Here is a 24,597-nt window from a genome sequence, read left to right as displayed (position 1 = left end):
CCTTTTTAATAGTTGTTGCACCTCCTGAAACCACATGTACCAAGGTAACCACTGTAGTGGTGTTCCTAATTATTAATGAACAAACATTCCTTAAATGGTAACTCCACTATGCTCAGATATACTGCTTATTTGAGGTTCTTCCTCCCCTATACCATTTTACATTCCAGAGTCGATTTTTCTTCCACATAGTTCCATTAATTGAATTGAAGGCCAAATATATACCTTAAGATTCAGATTCATTACTATTATATTTTATTAGCTGCCTCTTTTAGCTCCAATCACAAGTGTTGGTTGGAACCCCCCCCCCCAAAAAAAAAGCTTTAAAAGGCTCCATAAACTCATTTGGGGATTAAAATTTGTATGAGACGCTCTTATGAACAGGTTGCCACTTTCCAAGTCCAACACACATTCCTGTAACTCAATCTGTCCTCCTTGTTCTTCTCCTACAGCCATTCTCTAAAAGTTAATCTCATAATAACACGCCATTCACTTTCAAACAAGGACCTTCTTGCTCATGATTTTGTACATATAGAAGGTGGGAAGATTGGGAGCATACTTTCCAATTTGCACATAGCCTGAAAACTACAAATGTATTTTGGAGATTTGATAGCCTCCTTGCCAAGTGAATAAAACAATATAAAGACAGGAAATGTAATAGGATTAAATTCCAAGTGAATGGTGGTAAAATATTAGAACTGAAGAAGCTTCTTGGATGAGAAGCAAAATGTTTTTAAGGAAAAAAAACAAAAAAAAATCCAGTTACTTTTTGGAAAAGCCCTTTGGGACAACCATGAAATGGATGATTGGGAATCTCCATAGACACATGATAAAATACTAGTTTGTTCGATGTTTAACTCAATAGAATAAGCTTGTTTTTCTTGAAGGAACAATACACATGTATTTGCAGTTACATGGGACATTTAACAACCAACCTCAAGTCTTTACACGTTTGTGGTATGTATCTGTAACTGCACAGAATTAACATGTGTTACAAAAACCTTAATAGTGTTCTTTAAAAAAAAAATACTTAGTATATCCGGTACATCTAAACATGATCCTTATGAAGACATTCTGGCAATGTGTCAGGACAGCCACAGAAATCTATCATCTAAACATTGGGTAAAACACCGACAAAAAGCAACCACCAAATTCAGTTTTGTGACAGCTTTAATGGCACAAAATTTTATAGCTACACCTTATACATGTACTGTAAACTGTATATTATCATGTTACAAAGTGCTAACTAAAGATGAAGAATGCATAATCACTTTGGCTCACTTAACGCCAATAATTTCAGCCATAGGTCTTTTGTTGTTGTTTTAAAAAAGTGATTTCTTAGTTTTCGGATTTCATTTTTAAAAGTAGTAAATGGTTGCATTTGTTGGCTTTGTTTAGTGTTGCAGTTCAGCCTGCTGCTTTTTCTAATGTGCCAGCTTATGCATTTCTGCTTGATCCTATGTACAAATGTCGCATCCCATTTTTCATTCACTGCTGGAAAAATGAGGCCTGTGTTTCCCCTCAAACTGTAAACAAATATAAAGCTACTTAATAATGTTTAACTTAAACAAAGCATTACAACTGATATCTCTTTCAAATTTTAACAAACTGGTCCATTTTGTAATATAAAAAAATCAGGATATTTCAAGCTTCTAATCAGTTAGTAATAAATACTGCTTTGGAACACTGCAGTGGCAACCAGCTCAACAGTAATCAGGTACATAAATGCCAATGACGTTTTCCCATCAATTTTAATCTCACAAATGCCTAAATAATATTGAAGGTATTGATTCACAAGCATATAAGCCTTCTACCTTATCAAATAGCATCCTGCAGATTAATCATAATGTATTTTAGGCAGGACTGAATCTCCCCCCACCACTTTTTAATAAACATGGTCCAAATTTTATACATATGTCATGGTCCAATTATAACAAAATGCAGTAAGATAACTGGTTTTGAAAAGTACTCTGGACTTCTATACTTAGTTTTTAATTGTTGCTTTAAACAATCTTTATTCTATTAAATCACCTCAAAATTATTCCAATATCCACACAGGAAATAAATACATAGCTGCAAGTAATACAAGTGCTACTATTCAAAGCTGAAAGGGCAAAAACAAAAATCCACCCAACCTCTCATGGGTTTTCAAAAATATGCATAACTTACTGGATGGAAGGGGGAGACAGAGAAAGATTGAGATTTCCAGTAAATTATAAAGAAACAAGTCTGAAACAAAGGTATTTTAGGAATGGATATCATTAAAATCCTCTTCACTTCACACACTTCACTTATTTCAGTGGTACCAGCTATTGTTCTTCCACTATTACGTTTTCAGAGGTCTATCAAGTCTTAAGATTGTGTATAAGCTTTATTGTCAGTCTAATAAAGTTGCAGAATCTACTGATTTCTGCCAGTTTTAAAATCAGCCGTGCTTACCTCAATATGTAGCATTTGAAGCCTTCTTCAAATTAAGCTTACTTACTGATGGACATCCTTGATAGCCCCTGTTGCTTTCTTGGCAACAAATATGGGCCTAACCTATCAGTAACTTCTTCCAGTTTGTATTGAGTCCCTAAATCTAGTATGCAATCTTTGCATTGCTATGTGGTTTCCCCTCTAAATACTCATCAGACCCAACTTTGCTTACCTTCCAAGCCTAGGCCCAGTCATCTAGGTGCTACCTCCTGCTATGATTAACATGCAGAGCACATGCATGAGCAGGAAGGAAAAATCTCAGCAGGTACCACAAACACATATACGTACACACATATAATAGCACCTGGATAACCTAGTCTGGCATCGAATACTAAATGAGCAAGGTCAGTACTTCTGTGTGGGGGAACCACTGTCGAATGATGAAGTCAAAAAACTTCTTTGGAAGAAGACAATAGCAAGCTATTTCTATATTCGCCTAAGCAAACTACAGGGGTTTCTCTGTGAAATACAGAGGAGAGCTCAATTTGAAGGAAAGCTTTCAAAATGACGCTATAAAGCTTAAATCTATTTAGCAATATTGGTCTATATCAAATTTAAAAATCTGAATTAAGAGGAAAAGCGTATCTGAAGCAAGACAATGTAAAATATTCCCATTAGTGAGATTTCTAAGTACTTACCCAAAATCTTTTATGCTATTTATGACTGTAACAAAGATTTGACACCAAAATCCTTAGGATTTCAGCAATTGCAAATGAGAGATTCAAACCATGAATATGGAAGAAGTGGAATTCAACCACAGAAGACAGCTCAAAATATTGTGGGTTTTTTTTAAAAAAAAAACCAGAACTGCAAGACTGTTCCCAAGTAATATACAGGTATCTCTTTTTACAGAGAGTCTAAATACTTCAAAGATACTTCAAGTCAAACTACTCTGAAAGGAAGACTTCCATTAAATAAACTGCTGAAGAATACTAGAAATTTCTTCGCATGCAAATTTTTAAAAACCTAAATGTTGGCCAATGCTATCAGAAATAAATTCACTACTTCATGGAAATACAATCTAATGACAGATACTTGGTATTCAAACTTGCCGAGGAATCAAATTCTAATTCTTTTTTGATATCTGTGAAGTTTTTTGCCTCCTGAAATTAAAAAATTTTTTTAACCCAAGACAACTGCAAAATAAATTGCAGAGTGAAAATAAACCTGCTAATTATTTTTGTTTTATAAGCAGTTAAATATCAGTCTCTCTTAAAAATGGGAGTTGTCATACTGAAGATTTCATTTAAGCACTGGGCAGATTATTTGGTATTGTAATAAAGAGATGGCAGAGGCATCACTGATAACGATTATAATTTGCTGGTGGCATTTTGCACTGAAAGAAGCCCTTGTGACATGTAGGCAACTGTAAACTCGGTTAGGCAACTCTGATGTGTCCTGCAGGATACGGAAGGTGGTCAGGAAAAGACAACTAGTGAAACACCTCCACAGGGTTCCAACACAATACTGAATTCCAAGAGTTAGTGGAACCGGGGTATCAAAAGGTGAAAGTTGGGGAGGGGGAGGAAGATCATGCTTAGAATTGTCTCAAGTTCCAATGGTACTAGTAGGACATTAATTCCTTCACAGATCATCACAAGATTTCCAGGATTTGTGCACTGCTTCTTTCAGTAAGTGCTAGCTGAAGGTGTGGTCAGTCGCTTTCCAATGTAGATACTGCAATGAAATGCAAAGCAAAGTACATTGGTACTTATATCTGCTCCCTGCCCCAAAGATCTTTTCAGCTTACTTTATTCTTCCAAAACTATGCTGCAATTCTAACATCCATCAAGAAAATAAAAATTTATTAAGGAAACATTGGTACTTGTTTGTACCATTTTTTTAAACACAAAGCATGCAAACATTATGTGCAGCTAACATGCTTCATGAAGAAAATGATCATTAGCGCCTGCAATTGGCAAAGAAAGTAAAACGGTGCAACTCTATGGTTAATTTTGTGTAGGTGGACATGGATCTGAGTGGTGGTGGCACAGTGTTTAGAATGCAGTACTGCAAGCTAATTCTGATGACTGCCAGTAGTTTGATTCTCACCGGCTCAAGGTTGACTCAGCCTTCCATCCTTCCAAGATTGGTAGGAGGATCCAAATTGTTGGGGGCAATACGCTGTAAAGCACTATGAAGTGGTATATAAGTCTAAGTGGTATTGCTATCTCCTACTTCCATTTCTTTAATTAGAAGTAGTTGCCTGTATCTGAAAAAGCACATGGCACTGTGCACACTTTTCTCCTGCATTCCTGAAGTATTCTTTGCTATTTATTTATATTAAATCTGGACAAATATAAAATATATTATATTATTTAGAGCACAGGAGTCAAACTCGCGGCATTATGTTGCCTCACGTGACATTCGTGATGGTTTTTGTTTCCAGTGCCGCGGGCCGCCAGTTTGACACCCCGCTCTAAATATATAACTAATGACAGATTATTATTAATGTAACAGATCAATAGTAGTTGTTTGCATGGAAATACTATAAGCCCCTTGGTGTTGATATAGAAAATTAACTCCAGAGCTAAAATCATTATCTCTGGTTTTCTACATGGATCTAAATCAAAACATAACCAAGTAGATCCCACAAGTACCATTCCTCACTTACAATGTCCTCCTCCCCAGGCAAAAAACTACATAAAGGCATTGTTGGGACCATTCAAATTAGTCTTTTAAGGTAAAGGGTAAGTAATTGTAACATTATTAGGAAACATGAAAATTACATATATAGCTTTTTAAAACTGACAACTGTTCCTTAATAAAGTGTAGGGATTGTGCTTGTTGTTTATCAGTGATGGATACAAGAAGTCTAAAGTAACAAACACACTTATAATTGTTTCCACTGCTTATTCCTAAACTGGCTGCTTAATAAAAGCTCAAAGGAAAAACAAATCCCTCAAGATGGGATATTATATACATGGCAGCTAAGCACAACTTGATGTATCTTCCATTCATTACCACCAAAAAGTCCCCAGTTTTTTTCATCAGGGTAACTCCAATTTTTATTAAGAAAAGCTTTCATGACATCTATAATGTACATCCATCCTTTAACCAAATACTTCTTGCAGTTTAGCTCTGGATTCTGTTGTTAAAGTAACACTTCCTACTTAACGTCCATTCTTACTAAGGAAGAACCTACTCACAGAGATCCAAAGGAATCCAGGAGGAGCTTTCAGAAAAGCAATAGCAGGAATTAATTTTCTCTCTACAGTAGAATGATGGGAAAATATTTTAGGGTTTTTCCCCCCACCATTCGGCAGCTGATTTTATAATGTCCCTCTCATTCCAGGCAGTCCTACACTAACTCTGCTATACAATATTGCCCTAGCCATGTATATGCTTATTTTCTTCTCTTTTCAAAAACACTGGCACTCCCACCAGCACTATTCTTGGAAGTTGCTGGGAACAATTCTGGAATTCAAAGCTTAAGAACCATGGAAAATAATCCTCTGTCATTCCGATCATGTAGTCATACTTACCCTAGTCCCAAAGCCAAAACATGAGATATGAACAGAGACGGAATGAAAACCTTAAGAAATTCAGCCGAGAAAATGCCACCTTTTTTCATAGCTCCACTTTTTCTCATACTTAAAGACACTGCTCGTTTAGGATGTCTGAAGTGAAACTCCCTGAAAGAGCGGGGGGAGGGGAGAAGGATAGAATTTATTGTATAGAATATATTGATACTTGAAAACAACAATAAAGCAAGAGTTAAGAACGGTAATGGAAAGCCCTCTTTCAGACAGGAAAACATGGGCTAATAGCTGAGAAATCTCTAACAGAATCATCCCAATTTTACATAACAGGAAATCTACATGTCAAACTTTATTTGCATTTTGTTATAGATATTTCTTCAAATTTAAGAATCTTAAACCAGAACGGCATTCTTGTGTATCCAAGAAACATTAGATCAGTCTTAGCAGAAATAAGGAAATGAACAAATTCAAATTAGTGAGCCATGATTAAACTATTAAGTCTTGCTAAATTACTTCTTCGATATTTTCAAGCATGGAACAATTTTGCTTCCATGGTGAATACGTAATGAGATCAGACTACAGAGGTCTACAGGAGCAGAAACTGTTATTTTCTCATGCTGCTGGTGAACAAAGCACCCTTTTCACTCTTATAAAAATAGGCAATTTATATCAAGAGGAATCCCTGTTAGGTTTGACTCATTTCTAGAAAACAAACCCAGGGTATTTGTGTTAACAAACAAGGCAACAAACATAAGCAAATTGATGGTTAATCCCCTGGAATGCAGCGGTGAGTAACATTTTAATGGCTCTGCTGTAAAAGTAGTAAGACGAATGATTCAAAAATTATGTCATGGAGGGGCGTTTTCCTTTTTTCTGCTTCTATTAAGGTAGAGGTGATAAAGAATGCTACATCTAAATTATGATCAACAGCTTTCATGGATTTCTTGCCCCAAAATTGCAAAGCTAAAATTTGGCAGCTCAGTTGAAAGGGACCCAGAATGTGCAAAATACTTCCAAAGAGCTGGTTTTGGGTGCTTCATTTGAAAGGTAAATTTTTGGACAGGTTGGTGGGATATGCTATACTAGGATATCAGCAAGGGTAGGATTGGATAGTAGACTATGCTGCTCTGGTAGGTCCTGAGGGGAGAGAGGGAAAGAGGGATCTACACACAGATGTAACTAGGATTCTGAGGCTGATGCAAAGCCAGGGAAAGAGTAAATAGTGTTTTCAACCTTATTTCTATCTTTCTTATCTAGAAATACTATAAAAGGATGTTGTTTTCTTTGACTCCTATGAGTAGCTACTCTTCAACAGGAGCACTCCAAAAGGATGGATGGAAATTGTGATAGGATTTTTATATCCTTACAAACATGAAACTCAGAATCTGAGCTAACTTTTTAAAATTATTTTACAGGGTCCTAGGTGCTCTTTGAGCTTAGTTGTTTTCTTTCAGACATATCATTACCAAACTAGGTAACCTCAAGGGAGTGGGGTTTGCTCTCATTTTATGTCTTGCCCAGTTAGTGTTGGTGGGAGTGGTCTTGGTGGCTATTTGACTGGGTTGTTGTTTATTCTTACCTTACTGAAACTTATAATTAAAATAATTATTTTAATATTTTGTTGCAATCAACATTTCTTCTCAACAAAAGTCTATGTATTACAAAGGATTTCAACTCACTTGGGAGGAATGTTTTCTGGTCTACTTGACCAATCTGATACCCAGTCAGCACTTTTCTTCAAAACCTCCACATCCTTTTCGCCTTCTACTGTTTCCTCTTCAGACTGAAAATACATAATGAATAAATTCTGTAATTCGTTTAGTTCAATTGTTCCTCTTGGTATTTCCTGCAGAGCATTGATCAGGAGATAGGCAGACTATGCTGGCAATTCTGGCAATTTTATAAAAATTCCAATCAGGAACAACAACTATAAGATTTCATTTTAACCAGTTTTATGCCATTTATAAGAAACTGTGCTTTGCTTACATAGCCCACAGCATGCCTTTATCAAATGCATTCTTTTATTTCAAAAAGTAATTATCATAATACAAAGAATAAACTGGTCTGAAATTATGAAAAGACTTAAAATACAGCTGGGAAAATAACTTAGTTTGACAAAAACTGAACAAATAATCTGTTTGTTACATAGTTATCTAAAAGTAACTTATCTCTTTGCCCGGTCATCTTATCTTCCTATATTTAATAATATTCTTATTGCTTTGACTTTTTTGATTCAGTTTACAATGGACCTACACCTTAAAGATCCTGAAATCCTAGATAGCAGTTAAATGTAACTGTAATGATTAAGTATCCATGAGATTAAACAAACATCTAAAAGTTGCAGGCAATTTACTACAGAACAACTTCTAAAAATATGACTTACAGTATTTATGGGTGAGAGCAATATTCTTAATTAATATCCAAAAAGTTTGTTCAAAACTTTAGTTACCCTGCCACAAAAATTTATATATTATCTGAAGCTGTCTTAAATAACCAGCTGCTGACTGATAATTTCTGGGAGGCACAAAGGTACACAAGTATGTTATCAAAGATTTCTTGCCATAATAATACAGGTTAAAATGCCTGTAAGAGCACAAAAACTTCATTTTAAATAAAAAGAGTACCTCTCCACTGGAAAAACAACACAGCCATGAGATTGTATTTATCAGGATTAGATAGTGAATAAAAACTCACTGCTAGAATAGCTTTTAAATTGTGCTACCTGAACTTCACAAACAGGATTGTAGGTAAACAGAAGGAAAATACCTGAGAACTATTGTCTTTACTTGTATGCATTTCCACATCAAACATTATCTGTCCATCTTCTTGAGGAGAAGGACTGAAAAGAAAAGAAAGATATCATTGTTATTTTTCTATAGAATGTGATTACAAAGCATTGTTACGCTTGTTTTCATTTACATCTATTACAAAATATATAGGCATTTAATGTTTTTCTATCCTATTAATATCTGACAGTTTTCAGTGGCTCAGATAATAAAATATCCGTGGTACTTTAAAACTGCAACTTAATCACTAAACCATAAAATCTTTAGATACAACAGGAATAAGATCAATACAATATAAATAAAAAGACAGTTCAGTATGTTGTATCATTAGAACTCTTTAAAGAATAACTTCCTAAAGTTTCTTCCTGAAAGCTATCAAAAAAAGAGATAGCCTGATTTCTACACCCATAGGAGACTATTCCTTTCCTTGACTTTCCTTTCCTGTCAGAAGTGAAGGACTACAAGGAATTTCTCAAAAAGAGATCTAGTAGATTGGACCTATTCAAGTAGGGAGTAGGCAGTCCTGCAATTACCTGGTATCAAGCCAAAAAAGACTTCACAGGTTTAAAACTCAAACTTTAAATTGCACCTGGAAACCAGCTCATAGTTTCCAAGTAGCCTTTAAAGTACCAATAATTACCTTGCAAAATACATTGTGCTTATCAAACCAAATGATAATGAGGGCAAGAATTATTGCAACCAGGTCCTTCTGCAGAGCTAAGACTGCAATTAGTGCCCCATCTGAAGTTGAGAAAAAGTTCTCTTTGCCACAGCTTCTACCTGCTTGAGGAGGAATCATGAGTCCAGAAGGATCTCCAAATCAGACTTATTTCCTCACAGGTAGTTCTTGTCTATCCTGAGGAATACTGGTGTTAAGAGAGGCCCAATGAGAAAAGAGCATTCTTAATTCTCTTCTGAGGAAACAGACAGGGCCAAAATTGAATAAATGCGCATGAAACTACTTTATAATTTTAATTGAGGAAAAAGCCAATATTGATATATCTGCAGTATAAAACAAATGATTGTACATTAATGTGTTGGTTATGGCTATGGCTGGCCTTCTCTATATTAGAAAATTCAATTCAAACAGTTTTTATCTGGTGCTTTCTCAAAGGACTGCAAAGGCAGTTAAACATTTATGTTCAAAATTGATAACAGCATTAGCTGCTAAGACTGTCCTTGGCAAGTGGATCTGAAATAACTTAACCAGGCACATAGGAGTACAGTAATTTCTGATCAGTAATTTATTGCAGAAAAGTTATGAAGAGGGATTTTTTAAGCAACTGCTGGATATTAAATGTGAGTTATATTTAAAATAATCAACGTTCACATTGCTGGAGACTTTTTCTTCCATCTACTCTATATAAAGCTATTCTTTTTGTGGCAGGAAATTCAATATTTTTTTTGTTTGTTTTGATAGTGGCTGATTTAGCATCAGGTTGTTTACCCTATCTATTTGATAATTAACTTTCACATATGTCTACTGGAAAACTTTCATTGTCTCTGCTTATTTGTCTTTCCCTTGCTCCTTCCTTTAATAAGGAGTTCCTCTTTATAGGAGTTGGACTCCTCCTCTGTTGTTTCCTGGGAGGAAATACAGTCACACCCACCTCCACTAAATCATTGAGTATCTAATTCCTGAACCAGCTCTCTTCCCTGGTAAGCAACATACCAGCATCAGACTGAAATTGATGTTTAAGACACCTTTAATCTGATTAAGAGAATTAATCATCAGATGCACAAGAGATGAACGATCACTAGCAGGACATGCTTCTATTTCTATAATTTGACTATAGGAAAAAATACATTTTTATAATACTTAAAAAGCTAGTGTTGTACTTTTAGTTTTATTATCTTTGTGACTTCCAATAATAAGTAGATAATTTCTTATGTAAAATAACTGCACAGAGAATTAGCATGAATTCCTAAACACATGCAACTTCAGTGATGTGATGGAAGATCTGCTTCATAACACATTGAAAAACAAGGCCACAAAGAACATTTCATTAAAAGAGGCTTCAAACTTTTAAGCAGTGAATATATCATCTTTAACAGAAGCAGTCAATTTGAGGGCACAGATGTAATACAACACACCACAGACCTAGTGTACTAATGAAGGACTGACTTTTTAATTCTGTGGTTTTAGTGCCTTGTTAAGTTTATCACCACTTTAACAGAATACAATATAAACATAATGGATTCTTGCCCACATAATTATTTTTAGTAAAGAAACAGGTTTCTGCCCCAACCTATTCCATAAATAGCAAGTATCTACTGCAAAGGCTCTTCAAAAATAAACAGTAGATTTAAACAACCATTGATTATGCAGGGCAGTTACCCAACTGCAAAATATTTTTCCTTCAGAATTTCCTTCTAGCCTCCCTTATATAATACAAAAAACTTTAATAAAATTGAAAAAGCTCAAAGTCCACAAAAAGCAATTTACATATTTATATAGCATATATATAGTTATATACATATATGTATGTATACATACATACAAATATAAACCCTGGCTTAGTATGAGGCATAAGTCCAGCTAAAACTGCATTCTAAAAAAAATGAAATACTAGTGACGGTTCCAAAAAATAACTCATTCCAAAATATTTTTAAAATGTAAACAATAAATGCTTACCTGTCACAATGAGAACTACCCCTGGAACTGTTTTGTCCAGACTCATGCTGAGCATCAAGAAGTATCTTCTCCATATCTCCATTGTGGATGGAAGATGAAGAAGGAACATGTTCTAGACCCCCATTTTTTGCGTTGCTGTTGTCATTGTCATTCCCATTCCCATTCATCTGCAGTTCTACCCAGGAACCTATTGAATAGCCAGATATCTCATCAAAAATTATAGGCCAAGTCCAAATACAGCATTTAACACTTACATGCAGAAATGTGCAGTCATATCAAATTTTGACAACTGGGAAAAAAAGAAAATGTTTTATTTATTCCCAACTATTTTGATCTATTCTTGTAAAGAGTATATGCAAACAACTTTCTATGTTTCTATTAATTAGTAATTTAGAAATAGTTTTTAAAAACAACATATTATAGAAATTAGGCATTATTAAGAAAGTGTTTTAATTTTGCAAAGTAACTAGAATTGTTATTTCTGGAATTCTAGATAAGAAATCATGATAAGGATTAAAAAAAATAACTGAAATTATCTCTCTATAGAAAATTCACAATTTGCAATAAAAAGCACATACATTGAAAACACAATGGTTAACCATTGTCCTCACATCTAGCAACTGGGTACTAGAAGTGATCATTCCTAGGTTTAAGAAACTCAGTAGAGCTGCTCTGGCTAATTACCCTATAAGCCTCTTGAGCATAATTAAACTATATGCCAAGAAATAGTGTATGCAACTTCAGGGCTGGCTGGTACAGAATATTCTGTCCAAGGAGCAATAGGCTTTAGAATAGGAACGTTTAAGTCTTACAACATATGGGTGAAAGATACTTAAGTAAGCCTACCACTTTATGTTGCACTTGGATGTTGAGAGTACCTTTGATTCCATCTGAAGAGAAAATCTTGTGAGATAAATTTTATGTCTCCAACTATGCCTGCTACTAATTTAGAAGCCACAGAAGATATACACAGGCCTGTAAGTAAGATGGACCCTTTGGGGCATCTTACAGATAGTAAGTAACTTGAACCGGATTTGGCAGTGCTTTTTAATTAGCTCCTCTCTTTTTCTACCTCTAGTTTACAGACTTGTAAGAACTGGACTCTCATCTCTCTAATGGCCAGCAAAGGTTCAGTGACTTTATAGAGATGATCTTATCAAAGATACCGGTTGCTCTCAGAAAAACATTACAGAATCTAATTTAACACTGTAGAGATAATAATCTTCTGATTATATAACACAAAGGTCTATTTTTCTTCCTCCAAAACTCTGGATCAAAAAATTGGAACATCCAAGGGAATATCACTGAGAAAATATACTTCAGATTCCAATGGGCTCCAAATGCCATCCTTCAGCTGGAGGCTAATTTACTTTATTTATTAGATTTTTTAAAAGGAAATTCTGCCTTTATTCTTTTATAAGTAACTCAAGGCGACAAACATTCACAACACACTTTCCTCCTACTTCACCCACAACAATAACCCTGTGAGGTGGATTGGGCTGAGAGAATATGACTAGCTCAAAGTCACCCACCCAGTTTTTCATGCCGAAGGCAGGACTAGAACTCATACTCTCTTGGTTTCCAGCACAGCATCAGTACACCAAACTGGCTCTCTACTAAAGGTAGAGAGATTTATGCTTGGGTGACAATTTTTAATTTTTGGTTAAAACTGTGTGTGCCATGATTCTTTTTAAAAAATGTAATCTGGCCAAGAATGGCAAAATCAACTGAATTCAGGTCCTAATAGTTTTGCTCCGGAATTTAGGACTCAAACAGCATTTCCGACCAAACATCCTTTCACTTTGAAATTGCTTAAATATTACACAATATTGTACCAGACTTGATTGAATGTTTTTCCATTTGTTCTGTTGGAAGGCTTCCCTATGAGAATATATTTGCCCTTTTGGCTCAGGAGTAGTAAATTCAAGCTTTTAATATTATACTGCAAACATTTTAAGGGTCTACACCAGGGATGTCGCATCCCTGGTATACAACTTGCATCATCACGGTGGCGTCATGTGATGTTTCACGACTCCCCCCCCTTGCTAAACCAGGCATGGGTGTGGCCAGTATGTGACAGATCTGGCCTGTGGGCCGCAGGTTTGACAGCTCTGGTCTACACAGTAAATGTATTAAGACTACTAGCAAGCTTTCCTGGCCAGATGTATATAATCTGGCTTTTCTTGTCACATATGTTAAGTGAATCCTTGCAATCATTCTTGAATTAGTAACACAGTTCTTAAGTGAATCTAGTTACCCCACTGACTTTGCTTGCCAGAAGGTCACAATAAGGATCTCATGACTCTGGGACACTGCAACCGTCATAAATGTCTGTGGTCAAGCATTCAAATGTAAATCACATGACCATGCGGATGTTACAACAGTTATGAGTGTGAAAAATGGTTATAAGTCACTTTTTTAGTGTCGTAACTTTGAACAATCACTAAATGAACTGCTGTAAGTCAAGGACTACAAGTCTGTCATGGCAAATCTGTGTCCATGCTTGGATAGAATTCTTATATTGTGTATACTATCTTATTAAATGAAAATGGGATTTAATTGTTACTAATAATCATTAGACAGGCAGAGAAGTCAAAAGCAGATGTGACGTTCTTAAAGGAAAAGAGTAAAGTTCTAGTCCAGTGTTTCTCAACCTTGGGGACTTTAAGTCCTGTGGACTTCAACTCCCAGAATTCTGGAAGTTGAAGTCCACAGGACTTTTAGTTGCCACGGTTGAGTAACATTGTTCTAGTCCATCCTCAACCTTGGAAGTTCAATGACTTTGAGCCAACCCTCTTTCAACCTAACCTCTCTAAATAGAGTTATTATTGTGGAGGAAAGGGAAGAGGGTATAGCAGTATTATTCATGATGTTTTAAACCTATAAATAGAATCCATATTATAAATGTAACAAAATAAAATGATAAATGAACTGCAAAATCAAATCACTTGGCATCAACATGTTTTAAAATGCATTAAAAATAATCCAATAATTATAGCAAAATCCTGAACATACAGTACATTTGAAATTAAAAGAATTTTAATTATTAAGAAAATAAAGCTAGGATTCCTTTGAAATAAAAATCTATTTTTATTATATTTATTACCTCTAGTTTTCTTCATTTCAACAACAGAATTTAACTACTAAGCAATTGGCACTCAAAAAATCCCACCCATCTTTTACAAATTACTTTTTTAAAAATCTACATGTAAATCCAAGCATACTATGTCTTCTGCCCACTCCTGTTCCTCTGTGTGCAACTATTTTATATCACATCTACAATTCCACAATAAATTCATAACTGTTTGATATTTATACAACTACTTAGCCGCATGGTTCATTGTCATGTGGATATTATTTGTTTCTATGCTTGGAGGTTATATACATAAAATATTCTAACAAGGAGGTAATGTAGCAATAACCTGATGAAGTAACAGAGGCATTTTAATATGGTTTACCTCTCTGTAAATATACACATTCCCTCTCTTTATGTGTCTATAGTCTAATCATATGACTGAAGTATCTCCTATCAGTCCTGTCCTGTTTTATAATTATTTAACAATGTTTGCAACCTGCCCTATTCCTAGCAGATTTTGGAGAGTTTACAACAAAGTAAAAGCAATTAAAAAATGGAAACACAACATTAAAGTATCAGCAATAAAAGAACAATGGGTACCCATAAAATTTTCACTAAGGCTTGTCTGAATATGAATGGTTTCTATGCATTTCCTTTGGAACTATTAGGGAACCACATTTTCTTTAAGAAGGCTAAGAACACAATGCAGGTCAAGAAATATTTACACCAGGTTCAAATATTTCCTAAAAATGCAACTGAAAATAACATCTGATTGTGGCACAATATCAATGCAATAAATTAATGCAATTGTATTAATTATACTAATTTACCCCCTCCCACCCAAAAATCCAAACAAAAGGGTTTTTTTGTGCAAGAGTTCAAAATAAGTTAACAAAACCATAATGTCTACAGCCCCAAAAACAATTAACTCAGAAAAAAACATCAACAATAACAAAACTTTAAACACAAATCAGAGAATCCTGGTTAAAGACCAAAAAGTCATACCACAACAAAAACATTATATAGTACTTATCCAAAAGATACATAGTAAAACTCAAAGCTATCTCCACAAGTTGAACTAAAATTTACAATAGAGGACCTGACTGAAATGGATACAAGAAAATAATACTATATACACAGGATTTGGCAGCTAAATAAATACATTCTGAACATTCCAGTTCCCACCCTGACCATCATCTCTAACTCCTTTTCTAAGGTCATTAGCAAAGAAATAAACAAATTACTCCATTGAAGTATCCCTTCACAATTCACTCATTTCATAACTTATAGAGGTATTTACTCCTCACAATCATTTGTGAAATCCTTTTTACAACCAGAAAACAAAGTCCATTGGTACTTATTTTATGCAAGTTTTCCTTCAACAAAATGTTGAAAAGGGTTCTAAAAACTGGATTCAAACTCTCAGTTCCTTCTATCCTGAAAAAAAAAAAATCATTAATTTGTACTTCTTTTACAAAGCTCCATTCCATTCTGCCTTATAATACCCGGAGGCCAGTCACATGCCATCACCTCACCTCATCAACTCTGTCCATAAACCTCCCACTGTTAAAAGGAATGACTCTCCTTTTGGATGACTGTCCCACAGCAATCATACATATTTGTCTCCTTTTTAACCTGGCAGCAATCTACCATACAAGGACAGCCACTTTTCAACCTGAGTAGTAAACTTAATCCAGTGCAATAACTACATTCCCTGTGGCATATTGGGGGGGGGGGGGGGTGAGGAGGAAAAACAAGTTTCTTCAAGCATCAGCACTAAAAGACAAATACCATGACATAACAAACATCAGAAAAGTAGAGTCATCATTATTCTGAGCACAAAGAATAAAAACAGTACAGAAGAAAACACTTAAGACCCTTCCGTACACATTTTTATCCTAATGCCTTTAAAAGTTTCAGAGTTATTTTTCAGTTATTTTTAAATGGGCAGTATATCATCCTTGATAAGCTTTCAGGGAGGAAAAAAAGGAGCCACTGACTTTTTAAAGCTAAGAAAATAAAATGGGTAATAAACTTTAAATCTTGAAAGGTGTTTTTTTTTTAAAAAAAAGTATAAGCCATTGTCGAGATGCCATCAGGAGACAATGTTGGCAGAACATCCCAAAAGGTGCTTTTTTCCCAAAAGGCAACTGAACTTTTTGGTTTTTTGTTTTCTTTGAAAATGTTTCTATTCTATTCTATTCTATTCTATTCTATTCTAATAGAATACTATTCTATTCTAATCTATTCTAATGCGTGGTACAATATCCCTATTAATTTCCAGAGACTGGAGATTCCAGGTTGAGGAAAATACCTTCTCAGCTGCTCTTCTCATTTCAATGGGGCTACTTCCCATGGAAGGGCAGCTCATCCCCTTCCTATTCATCTCCTTCTGCCCTCCCTCCCATTTTTGAACCAGGGGCATGAAAGGCTCAGGAAAAAGCAGAGAAGACCCAGACTCCCATCCCCGGTTGACTCAAAATCAGGTCGATCACCCTCGCTTAGCTCGACCGACCTCCGAGGGCTGTTGTTTAGGGATGAAACGGGGGGAGAAGAAGGCAATGTGCCCCATCTGAGGCCGCCCAAAGAATGATGTTCAAAACAATCTGATAATATCAACCGCCCTCATTTCCCCCCACCAACTCCCAGGCTGACGCGAAGGCATTATGGGGGTTGTAGTCCAAAGCTCCAGAAGACTCCAGGTTGGGAAAGTTGAACCATCCGCTCAGGTGTCCCTTCGCCCCCCTCCCCCCTCCGCCTGCCACCCACCCTTTCTCTCATTGGTCCACAGGCGCTCGTGCGGCCAGGGGACCAGCCAATCCCTGCCAAGCAACGGCCCCTTGGTGTGCGGGGGGCTAACCGCCACTTGAGGGGGGGGACCCACTTCTTCTCGCGCGGGAGCGGCGAAGGTTGGGGAGGGGAGGGTGAAGAGAGCCGCCGCCGCAGCCGCCCGCCCGCCCACAGCCCACTCACTGTTGAGGCCTGGCTCGGTGGGCGTCCCCTCGGGTGGCAGGTTGTTGTTATTGTTGTGGTGAGACAAGTCCTGAGGGGACGACATGGCGGCGGAACGGGGTGACGGCGAGCGCGGAGCTGGTCCGTCCGAGGCAGCTTGTGGAGGAGCGGAGGCAGCTCCCGAGGACAAGACCGGCGGCGGCGGCGATAACAGCAGCACAGCTGGGATCGCGAGTGGCTATCTGTACGCTCCCCGACGACAGCCCCAGCGACCCCGCCTCCGCCGAGCTGCTGCGCACGCGCCGTGGAACCCTGGCGCCTAGCCGGGACAGAGGCCCCGCCCACCCACGCAGATGGAGCCTTTCCTCCCTGACGCTCCTCACGTAGGCCATTCGGAGCCGGAGAGGGGGGGGGGGCTTGGTCTTTCCCAGGCGGGAATGCGCATGCTTGTCTTCGATCCTCGCACGCAGCTTCCCTCAAACCCCACCCCAGCCTGGTGGTCTATTTTTTCTTTTGCTGCGCATGCGCCGAACTGGGGAAAGTATAGCTTGGATTCGCAATGAAATCGGGGTGCAGCATCTTGGGATGGTTTAAAAAGCTAAGCAGGGTGGTGCCTGGCTCCAACTTGGATAGGGGACCACTAGAAAATCCATGATTGTAACCAAACAAATGCTACGAATAGTTACCTAAAAAATAATAAGACATCCAGGAAGGTTGTCCTCCCCTCCTTTCTTTGTTAAAAACAAAGAGGGAACTGATCCTCTAAAGATAAAAACTGATGCACAAAACATGTTTTTGTGGCTTTCTCGACTTGGATAGTATTTCTTGAAATTTCATAAATATCAGGAACTGCACATCTTAGAACAGAGGGAGAGGAAGAAGTGTACATACTGTAAGCTTTTCTTGAAGCTTAGGGACAGACTGTTACTGCATGTGTCCATCAATTTAGTGTTAACAGTTCCTCCCCATCTGGATCCAGCCTAAAAATATTTTATCAAGAAATGGATAATTAAGAATTGCACATGCTTAAAATGTCGAATAAAAATCAAAATTGGAAAGAATAGCTATTCAGGATCAAACCAAGATCAATCTTAATCGAGCACAATTCTGGAAATTGAACTCTACGCATCTTAAAGCTGCCAAGGTTGAGACATCTTGTTTCTCCTTGCCAATTGCTTTTCACAATCAGATTGACATGATGCATTCCTTTTTCCCTTCCATAGTCCTCTCTACAATTGGCATCTGGAGGTAAAACTTAATTTTCAACAGTAAGAGTTACTTGATAGCACAGCTTTCCACGATTCTCCCTTGAAAGCTATGCAGTGGTCAACATCATTATGCCTCACCATAAAGAACTCCATAAGCAATTCCAAGCTGCGCGGAGTATTTTTTGTCTCCCTTGTAACTTTTCCAGCTACTTGGAAGAACCTATTCCTATTATATTGAGGGGTAGCCTCTTTACCTGATTTTATACACCTTGAACATATCTTCCTTCAGTTTCTTTTGTTTTGAACTAATCCCAAAGCTATTAACTTTTCCTGGTAAACAGGCTAACCACAACTTGGCTACTGTACTTTCTTTCATTAGTTATTTGTGTGGGTATGTTTCTCAGTAGACGGATGCTTGCATCCAAGGCTTTTATTATGCAATTTGTCTCATTGCACAATATATCTCAATGCCCCCAAAGATCTCATTTAGAGATCTCTGGGAGGAAAGAGAGGAACATACAATATCCTTTAACCAACAAGAGTTGTCCATCTGAATGCATCCTTCCACTACCCTATATGAAAAAGTGGAAATAGAGCCTTCCCATTCAGGCCGTCACCAGAAAATAAAGCTGAAAGTAGGGAGCGGACATGGGTTCACCCATTCCTAGTCTGTGGATGTCCCTGGAAAATCCAGTTGCTTTCTAGATTTCTGAGCGCTGAATGCAAAGCGTTCCTGAAACAATTCAGATATGCAGTATAAATCAAACTGCTATTAAAAGTCTTGCTCAGACTAGCTTATCTATTACTTATATCAGCATGTTCACCTCGAAGTACTTCTATAACTCTGTTAAAGTTGGGTGTCCATATAAATTTGTTTAATAAATTAAATAACATACAAACATTTAGACAGGTGTATGTATGTGCTGGAGAAAATCTGATGTCTTCTACCCACTAAATGTCCCTCCATACAAAACAATATCTGAACATAAAGAAGGAACAAAGTGCATTAATCCGCACATTTCTTTTACCCTAGAAATCATTACTATGCTGTTATTTTGAATAATTGACCTATCAGTTTTGCAGTTCCCCCCACCCCTATATCATTTTCCTTAATTTCTTCATATGTACACACCATTCTGGTTTTTCCACTTTTACATTAGCAACCCTTTTTTGAAACCACTTTCTACTTAAAACAAAGGACGCAAATTTGGTTAAGGCAATTATTTTAGAATGGGTTATTGATCACACTGGTATTTTATCACACCATAACAGTCCAAAATATTAACAGGTCTTTTCCCCCACACTCTTATTCTTTTTTCTTCATGTTGGCATGAGCCCAGTCAATAATTTCCAAATAACCGTAATTCCTGTATCTACCAATTTCAGAAAAAAGGTTTGACTATTACAATAGTTTAAAATTGAACATCCTGAGTTGTTCCAAATAAGACAGTCATGATTCTTGATTGAACCAAAACAAATGGGCAGCACATGTGGGCACAAAATTTGTTCCTTGCATAGATAATTAAGCCTTGCTTAGTCAGCTCATGAGTATGTATGTAGCAACTTATTGGAACTGGTATTCAGCACTATTGAAAATAGAACCGTACCTGTTGAACGTATAAAACAGTACATCAAGCTGTTTTTCATTTTATTTCAACTCCAAGCAAATACAAAATTCCACATGCCCTCTTTTTATTTTTTAAGATTGTAAACCAGGTGTTGTTTTGCTCCTTTCATGCATGTTTGAGGAATGATGATCTCATCTCAGGTGATCAGAATGATTCCTCCCCATGGGTCATGCCTACAGATCCCTCAGGCTAGTAAGTGTTTTCCCCAGGAGTGGTTTCGAGCTGTATAGTGCAGAACGTGGAATGAATGTCAGTTGTATAGTTCTCTACAACATCTGTGTGTTTGGCTTTTTTTTTCCTAAAAGGCTTGCACAAGTACTCTGTTAAATTTCTGAACATCTTTTGGACAAAGCGGTTCCTTCTCACCCACTTTGCATTGCAAATAGATTTTGGGAATATGTTCCCATGGTCATTTCAGATGGAGCCAAAGGGGTCTGGCAACCATCCAAAATGATTCATTCTGGAGTGGGGATAATCATCCAGGTTTTGCTGTGCTCACATGCCTGTTATGTGTATGAGATTAGAAACCATCACACACTCTAGGCTAGCACTCTTTTCCACAGTGGTGGGGCAATCTGTACTTAATGGCAGAGGACCTATCTGACATACAAAAGGTCCCAGAACGAATTCCTGGTATCTTTAATTCAAAAGAGAAAATGACAAGAATGACCACACAATATTAGCTAGTGTGATTTTCTATTACTTTCCAGAAATAAATCAAGGAATGTAAGAAGCATCCAGCTAAACCTTTCAACCAGGCATGTTGTACCAAGTAGTAAAACAATCAAAGTTATTTCTCAAAATAAAAATGTGAAATTGGGCGTTGGTTCTTACCCGATACGCTTATTTTCTGGTAGAGACAGTAGCCAGACTGGGTATGCTCCGTTCATTAACTAATTGGACTGAGTCTACACTTATGATGTAATCGGGCCCTTGTGGCTCCTCCCCAGTTTCAGATGAAGGAAAAACTGTAGACTCGAGAATTGTGAGCAAAAAGTGAAAGTCCATAGTCACTGTATCTCTCTCCTCCACACAAGGAATTCCCTCGCGTGACCCATACCAGGGCGGGGCTGGCTGCTGTCTTTACCAGAAAATGAGCGTATCAGGTAAGAACCAATGCCCATTTTCCTGTTATCATAGAGACAACAGCCAGACTGGGACGTACCAAAGACTGGGCTGTCCACTAGGGTGGGAAATTGTAAAAAAGGTCCGTTAGGGCACAAGCACTTGTTGTAGCACCCTGTGCCCAAATGCTGCATCAGCCGTGGACGTGTACTTGTCCAACTTGTAATGACATATGAAGACTGTGGGAGATACCCAGGTGGCCGCCCGGCAAACTTCTTCCAAGGTGGCTTGAGTGGACCAAGCCGCAGATGTCGCAGCGCTGCGTGTAGAGTGAGCTGTAATGTTTGCAGGGACCTGTATGGATTGAAGTTCATAAGACAGTTTAATACAGGCTCTTATCCAGCACCCCAGACTAGACGATGAAGCCTTGGTACCCAAGGAGGCCTGGCGAAAGAAGATGAAGAGAGCTTCTGAGTGGCGGAAACAGGCGGTGCGGTCGATGTAGATCTTGAGGGCACGACGTACGTCAAGAGTGTGCCACTTGCGCTCACTCTCGTGACGGGGAGATGGACAGAAATCAGGTACGGTCAACTCCTGACCTCGGTGGAAACAGCTATTGACCTTCGGTATGAATGTTGGGTCCGGTCTTAAGACAACTCGGTCTGGATGGAAGACGCACAAGTCATGCCTGACTGAAAGAGCAGCCAAATCAGAAATATGTCTGGCAGAGGTTACAGCCACCAAAAACAGCATTTTAAAGAACAGCAGTTTCAAAGAAGTGGATCTCATAGGTTCAAAGGGCGCGGAAGTCAAAGCTTCTAGGACATGAGGCAAGTCCCAAGTCGGATATCTATGTATGGCAGGGGGACGCAGGTTGGACGCTCCACTGAGAAATATCCGGATCAAGGGGTGAGAAGGCAGATGTTCAGATGCCAGGCCGTCCAGAACAGAGGCCAGAGCGGCCATCTGTTGGCGTAGCGTGTTGGGGTTAAGTCCCGGATCAAGCCCCCTCTGCAGGAAGTCCAATATCTGCAGAATGGATGCCCTAAATGGGTCAACAGTCTGGTTGGAACACCACAGAGCAAAAGTCTGCCACGTGGCATCATAAATGCGGTTAGTAGAGCTTCTGCGTGATGCCTGAATGGTAGCAATGACATCAAGGGAGATATTATCGGCTGTTAAGGCTTGTCGCTCAATCGCCATGAGGTTAACTGCAGCCACTGGGGGTCAGGATGACAAACTTACCCTTGGTGTAGAGATAGGAGAGACCGTGGGATGTGCCATGGGGTGGAGATTGACAGAATCACTAGGTCGGCATACCAAGGCCGGTGTGGCCAATTCGGCGCTAGCAGCAACAGTTCTGCCTCCTGCTCCAGCATTTTTTGAATTACCCTCTGAATGAGGGGGAGGGGAGGAAATGCGTACAGAAGACTCCTGGACCACTGGCATCTGAGAGCGTCTACTCCTTCTGCCATGGGGTCCATGAACCTCGAGTAATACCTGGATACCTGGTTGTTGTCTGCCATCGCAAACAGGTCTAGGACTGGGAGGCCAAACCGTAGTGTCAGTTGATGGAAGAGGCTGGGATGGATGGTCCACTCTGCCTGATCTATCGTTGTCCAGTTCAGCCAGTCTGCTTGGAGACCCCTGAGATGTGTTCTGCCCTGAGAGATGACAGGTGAGATTCCGCCCACTGGCACAACAGGTTGGATTCCTGCATCAGGGACCAGGAATGAGTTTCCACCCTGTCTGTTTATGTGTGCCATAGTCGTGGTATTGTCCGTGAGGACTAATATGTGACGGGCCTGAACTCTGTGGTGGAAGTGTCTGAGGGCGAGGTGAACCGTACGCAACTCTAGCCAATTTATGCTGTTTTGGCTCTCTTCGAGAGACCACTGACCCTGAGCCACTAGGTCCTTCATGTGTGCCCCCCATCCTGTCAGACTCGCATTTGTCGTGTGAGACGGCACGGCTCTCTGAACGAGGTCCCTTGCAAAATCACCGGGGACTGCCACCATTTGAGAGAGTGTAATACCTGTCTGGGAAGGGGGACCTGAGACGAGAGCTGCTCCTGTTGGCCTTTGGATGTGGAAGTATGAACCATTGAAGGCTTCTGCTGTGAAACCTGGCCCACAGGACAATCCCAAAGCAGGACACCATCTTGCCCAAGAGAAAAAGGGATGCATTGCGTAGACGTAGCGCCTTTCTGACAAGTTCCCTCAGACTGAGAATTCGGTTGTTGGATAGGAACACCCTCTCCACCTTGGTGTCTATCAAGACCCTGAAGTGGAGAAGGCGAGTGCTGGGAACGAGGTGACTCTTTTTGAGATTCACCCTGAACCCGTGATTCTGCAAGGTGTGAATGGTGAGAGCGAGATCTCTTTCTGCCTGAACCAGAGACCTGAACAACGAGGATGTCGTCCAGGTAACAGAGAATCTGAACTGGGGAGGACCTGATGTGGGCAGCTAGTGCTGCCAGTACCTTTGTGAATACCCTGGGGGCAGAGATAGACTGAACGGAAGAGCTTGGTACTGGAAGTGCCTCCCCCCATAGGAGAAGCGGAGATATTTTCGGTGCTCTATGAAAATGGGGATATTTGTTCAAGTTTACCGATGTGAGGTAGTCGCCTTTCCTGACCGCCTGGAGAATGGTGTGCAGAGAATGCATTTTAAACCGCCAATAGACAATGTGGCGGTTCAATGTTTTTAGATCTAAAATTGCTCTCCATCCCCAGAATTCTTCGGTACCACAAACAGGCGGGAATAAAAACCCTGCCCTTCCTGATGGGGAGGAACCAGTTGGATGGCCCGGATCTCCAACAGGTGCTGAATGGCCTGTTCCATCAGTGCCCTCTTGCGAGCACACTGAGAGACCGGGCATGGCACGAAGTGTTCCTGGGGGATGGAAAGGAATTCTAGCATGAAACCAAATTTGACAGTTTTGAGTACCCAATTGTCTGTTGTGGTCTCCTCCCAGTGGTGGGCAAAGAACGCCAGGTGGCCTCCGATTGGAAGAGAGTCCAGATAGTCATTTCCTACGTGAAAAATGGCGGTTGCCTCCTCCACAGTAAGATTTCTTGGAGGGGAAACGCTGTGTGTTTCTACTGGACCTGTCCTGGTGAGATCCCTGTTTGGGAGTGTAGGATTGGTGTTGTGGACGAGGGAAGGAAGGTTGAAAGCGTGGCCTCCTAAAGAAGACAGTGGGACGGCTGTCCTGTTTCTTGTAGATGGATGAGGATCTTGTGCTTGTCTTTAGATTCCGTGAGGTACGGGTATAAGGGACTACCAAA

At 38.9% G+C, this 24,597-nt stretch overlaps 1 protein-coding gene across 1 annotated transcript; it reads right to left on the bottom strand.

Annotated features, from left to right (window-relative positions):
- Positions 1-1,154: 1,154 nt before the first annotated feature.
- Positions 1,155-17,703, bottom strand: BNIP3L (BCL2 interacting protein 3 like). The gene is made up of 6 exons (XM_081960833.1): positions 17,428-17,703; positions 11,379-11,565; positions 8,724-8,796; positions 7,637-7,740; positions 5,961-6,110; positions 1,155-4,152 (listed from the first exon to the last, which is right to left on the bottom strand). Exons 1-6 carry the CDS (start codon positions 17,510-17,512, stop codon positions 4,104-4,106), a joined length of 648 nt encoding a protein of 215 aa, XP_081816959.1. The 5' UTR covers positions 17,513-17,703; the 3' UTR covers positions 1,155-4,103.
- Between the last annotated feature and the right edge of the window lie 6,894 nt (positions 17,704-24,597).

The sequence above is a fragment of the Natrix helvetica genome (genome assembly GCF_964273705.1).
Source record: "Natrix helvetica genome assembly, chromosome: 8".
In the NCBI taxonomy this organism is placed as follows: domain Eukaryota; kingdom Metazoa; phylum Chordata; class Lepidosauria; order Squamata; family Natricidae; genus Natrix; species Natrix helvetica.
Note: the sequence above shows the minus strand (reverse complement) of the source record. Positions and strands in the feature narration are given on the sequence as shown.

Excerpts from the sequence above, each read along its gene's own strand:
- BNIP3L (XM_081960833.1), bottom strand. The coding sequence starts at position 17,512 with ATGTCGTCCCCTCAGGACTTGTCTCACCACAACAATAACAACAACCTG. Across the intron at positions 7,741-8,723 it reads GTAAAGACAATAGTTCTCAG|TCTGAAGAGGAAACAGTAGA; the intron begins GTATTTTCCTTC and ends ATGTATTTTCAG. Across the intron at positions 6,111-7,636 it reads CCAGAAAACATTCCTCCCAA|GGAGTTTCACTTCAGACATC; the intron begins GTGAGTTGAAAT and ends CCGCTCTTTCAG.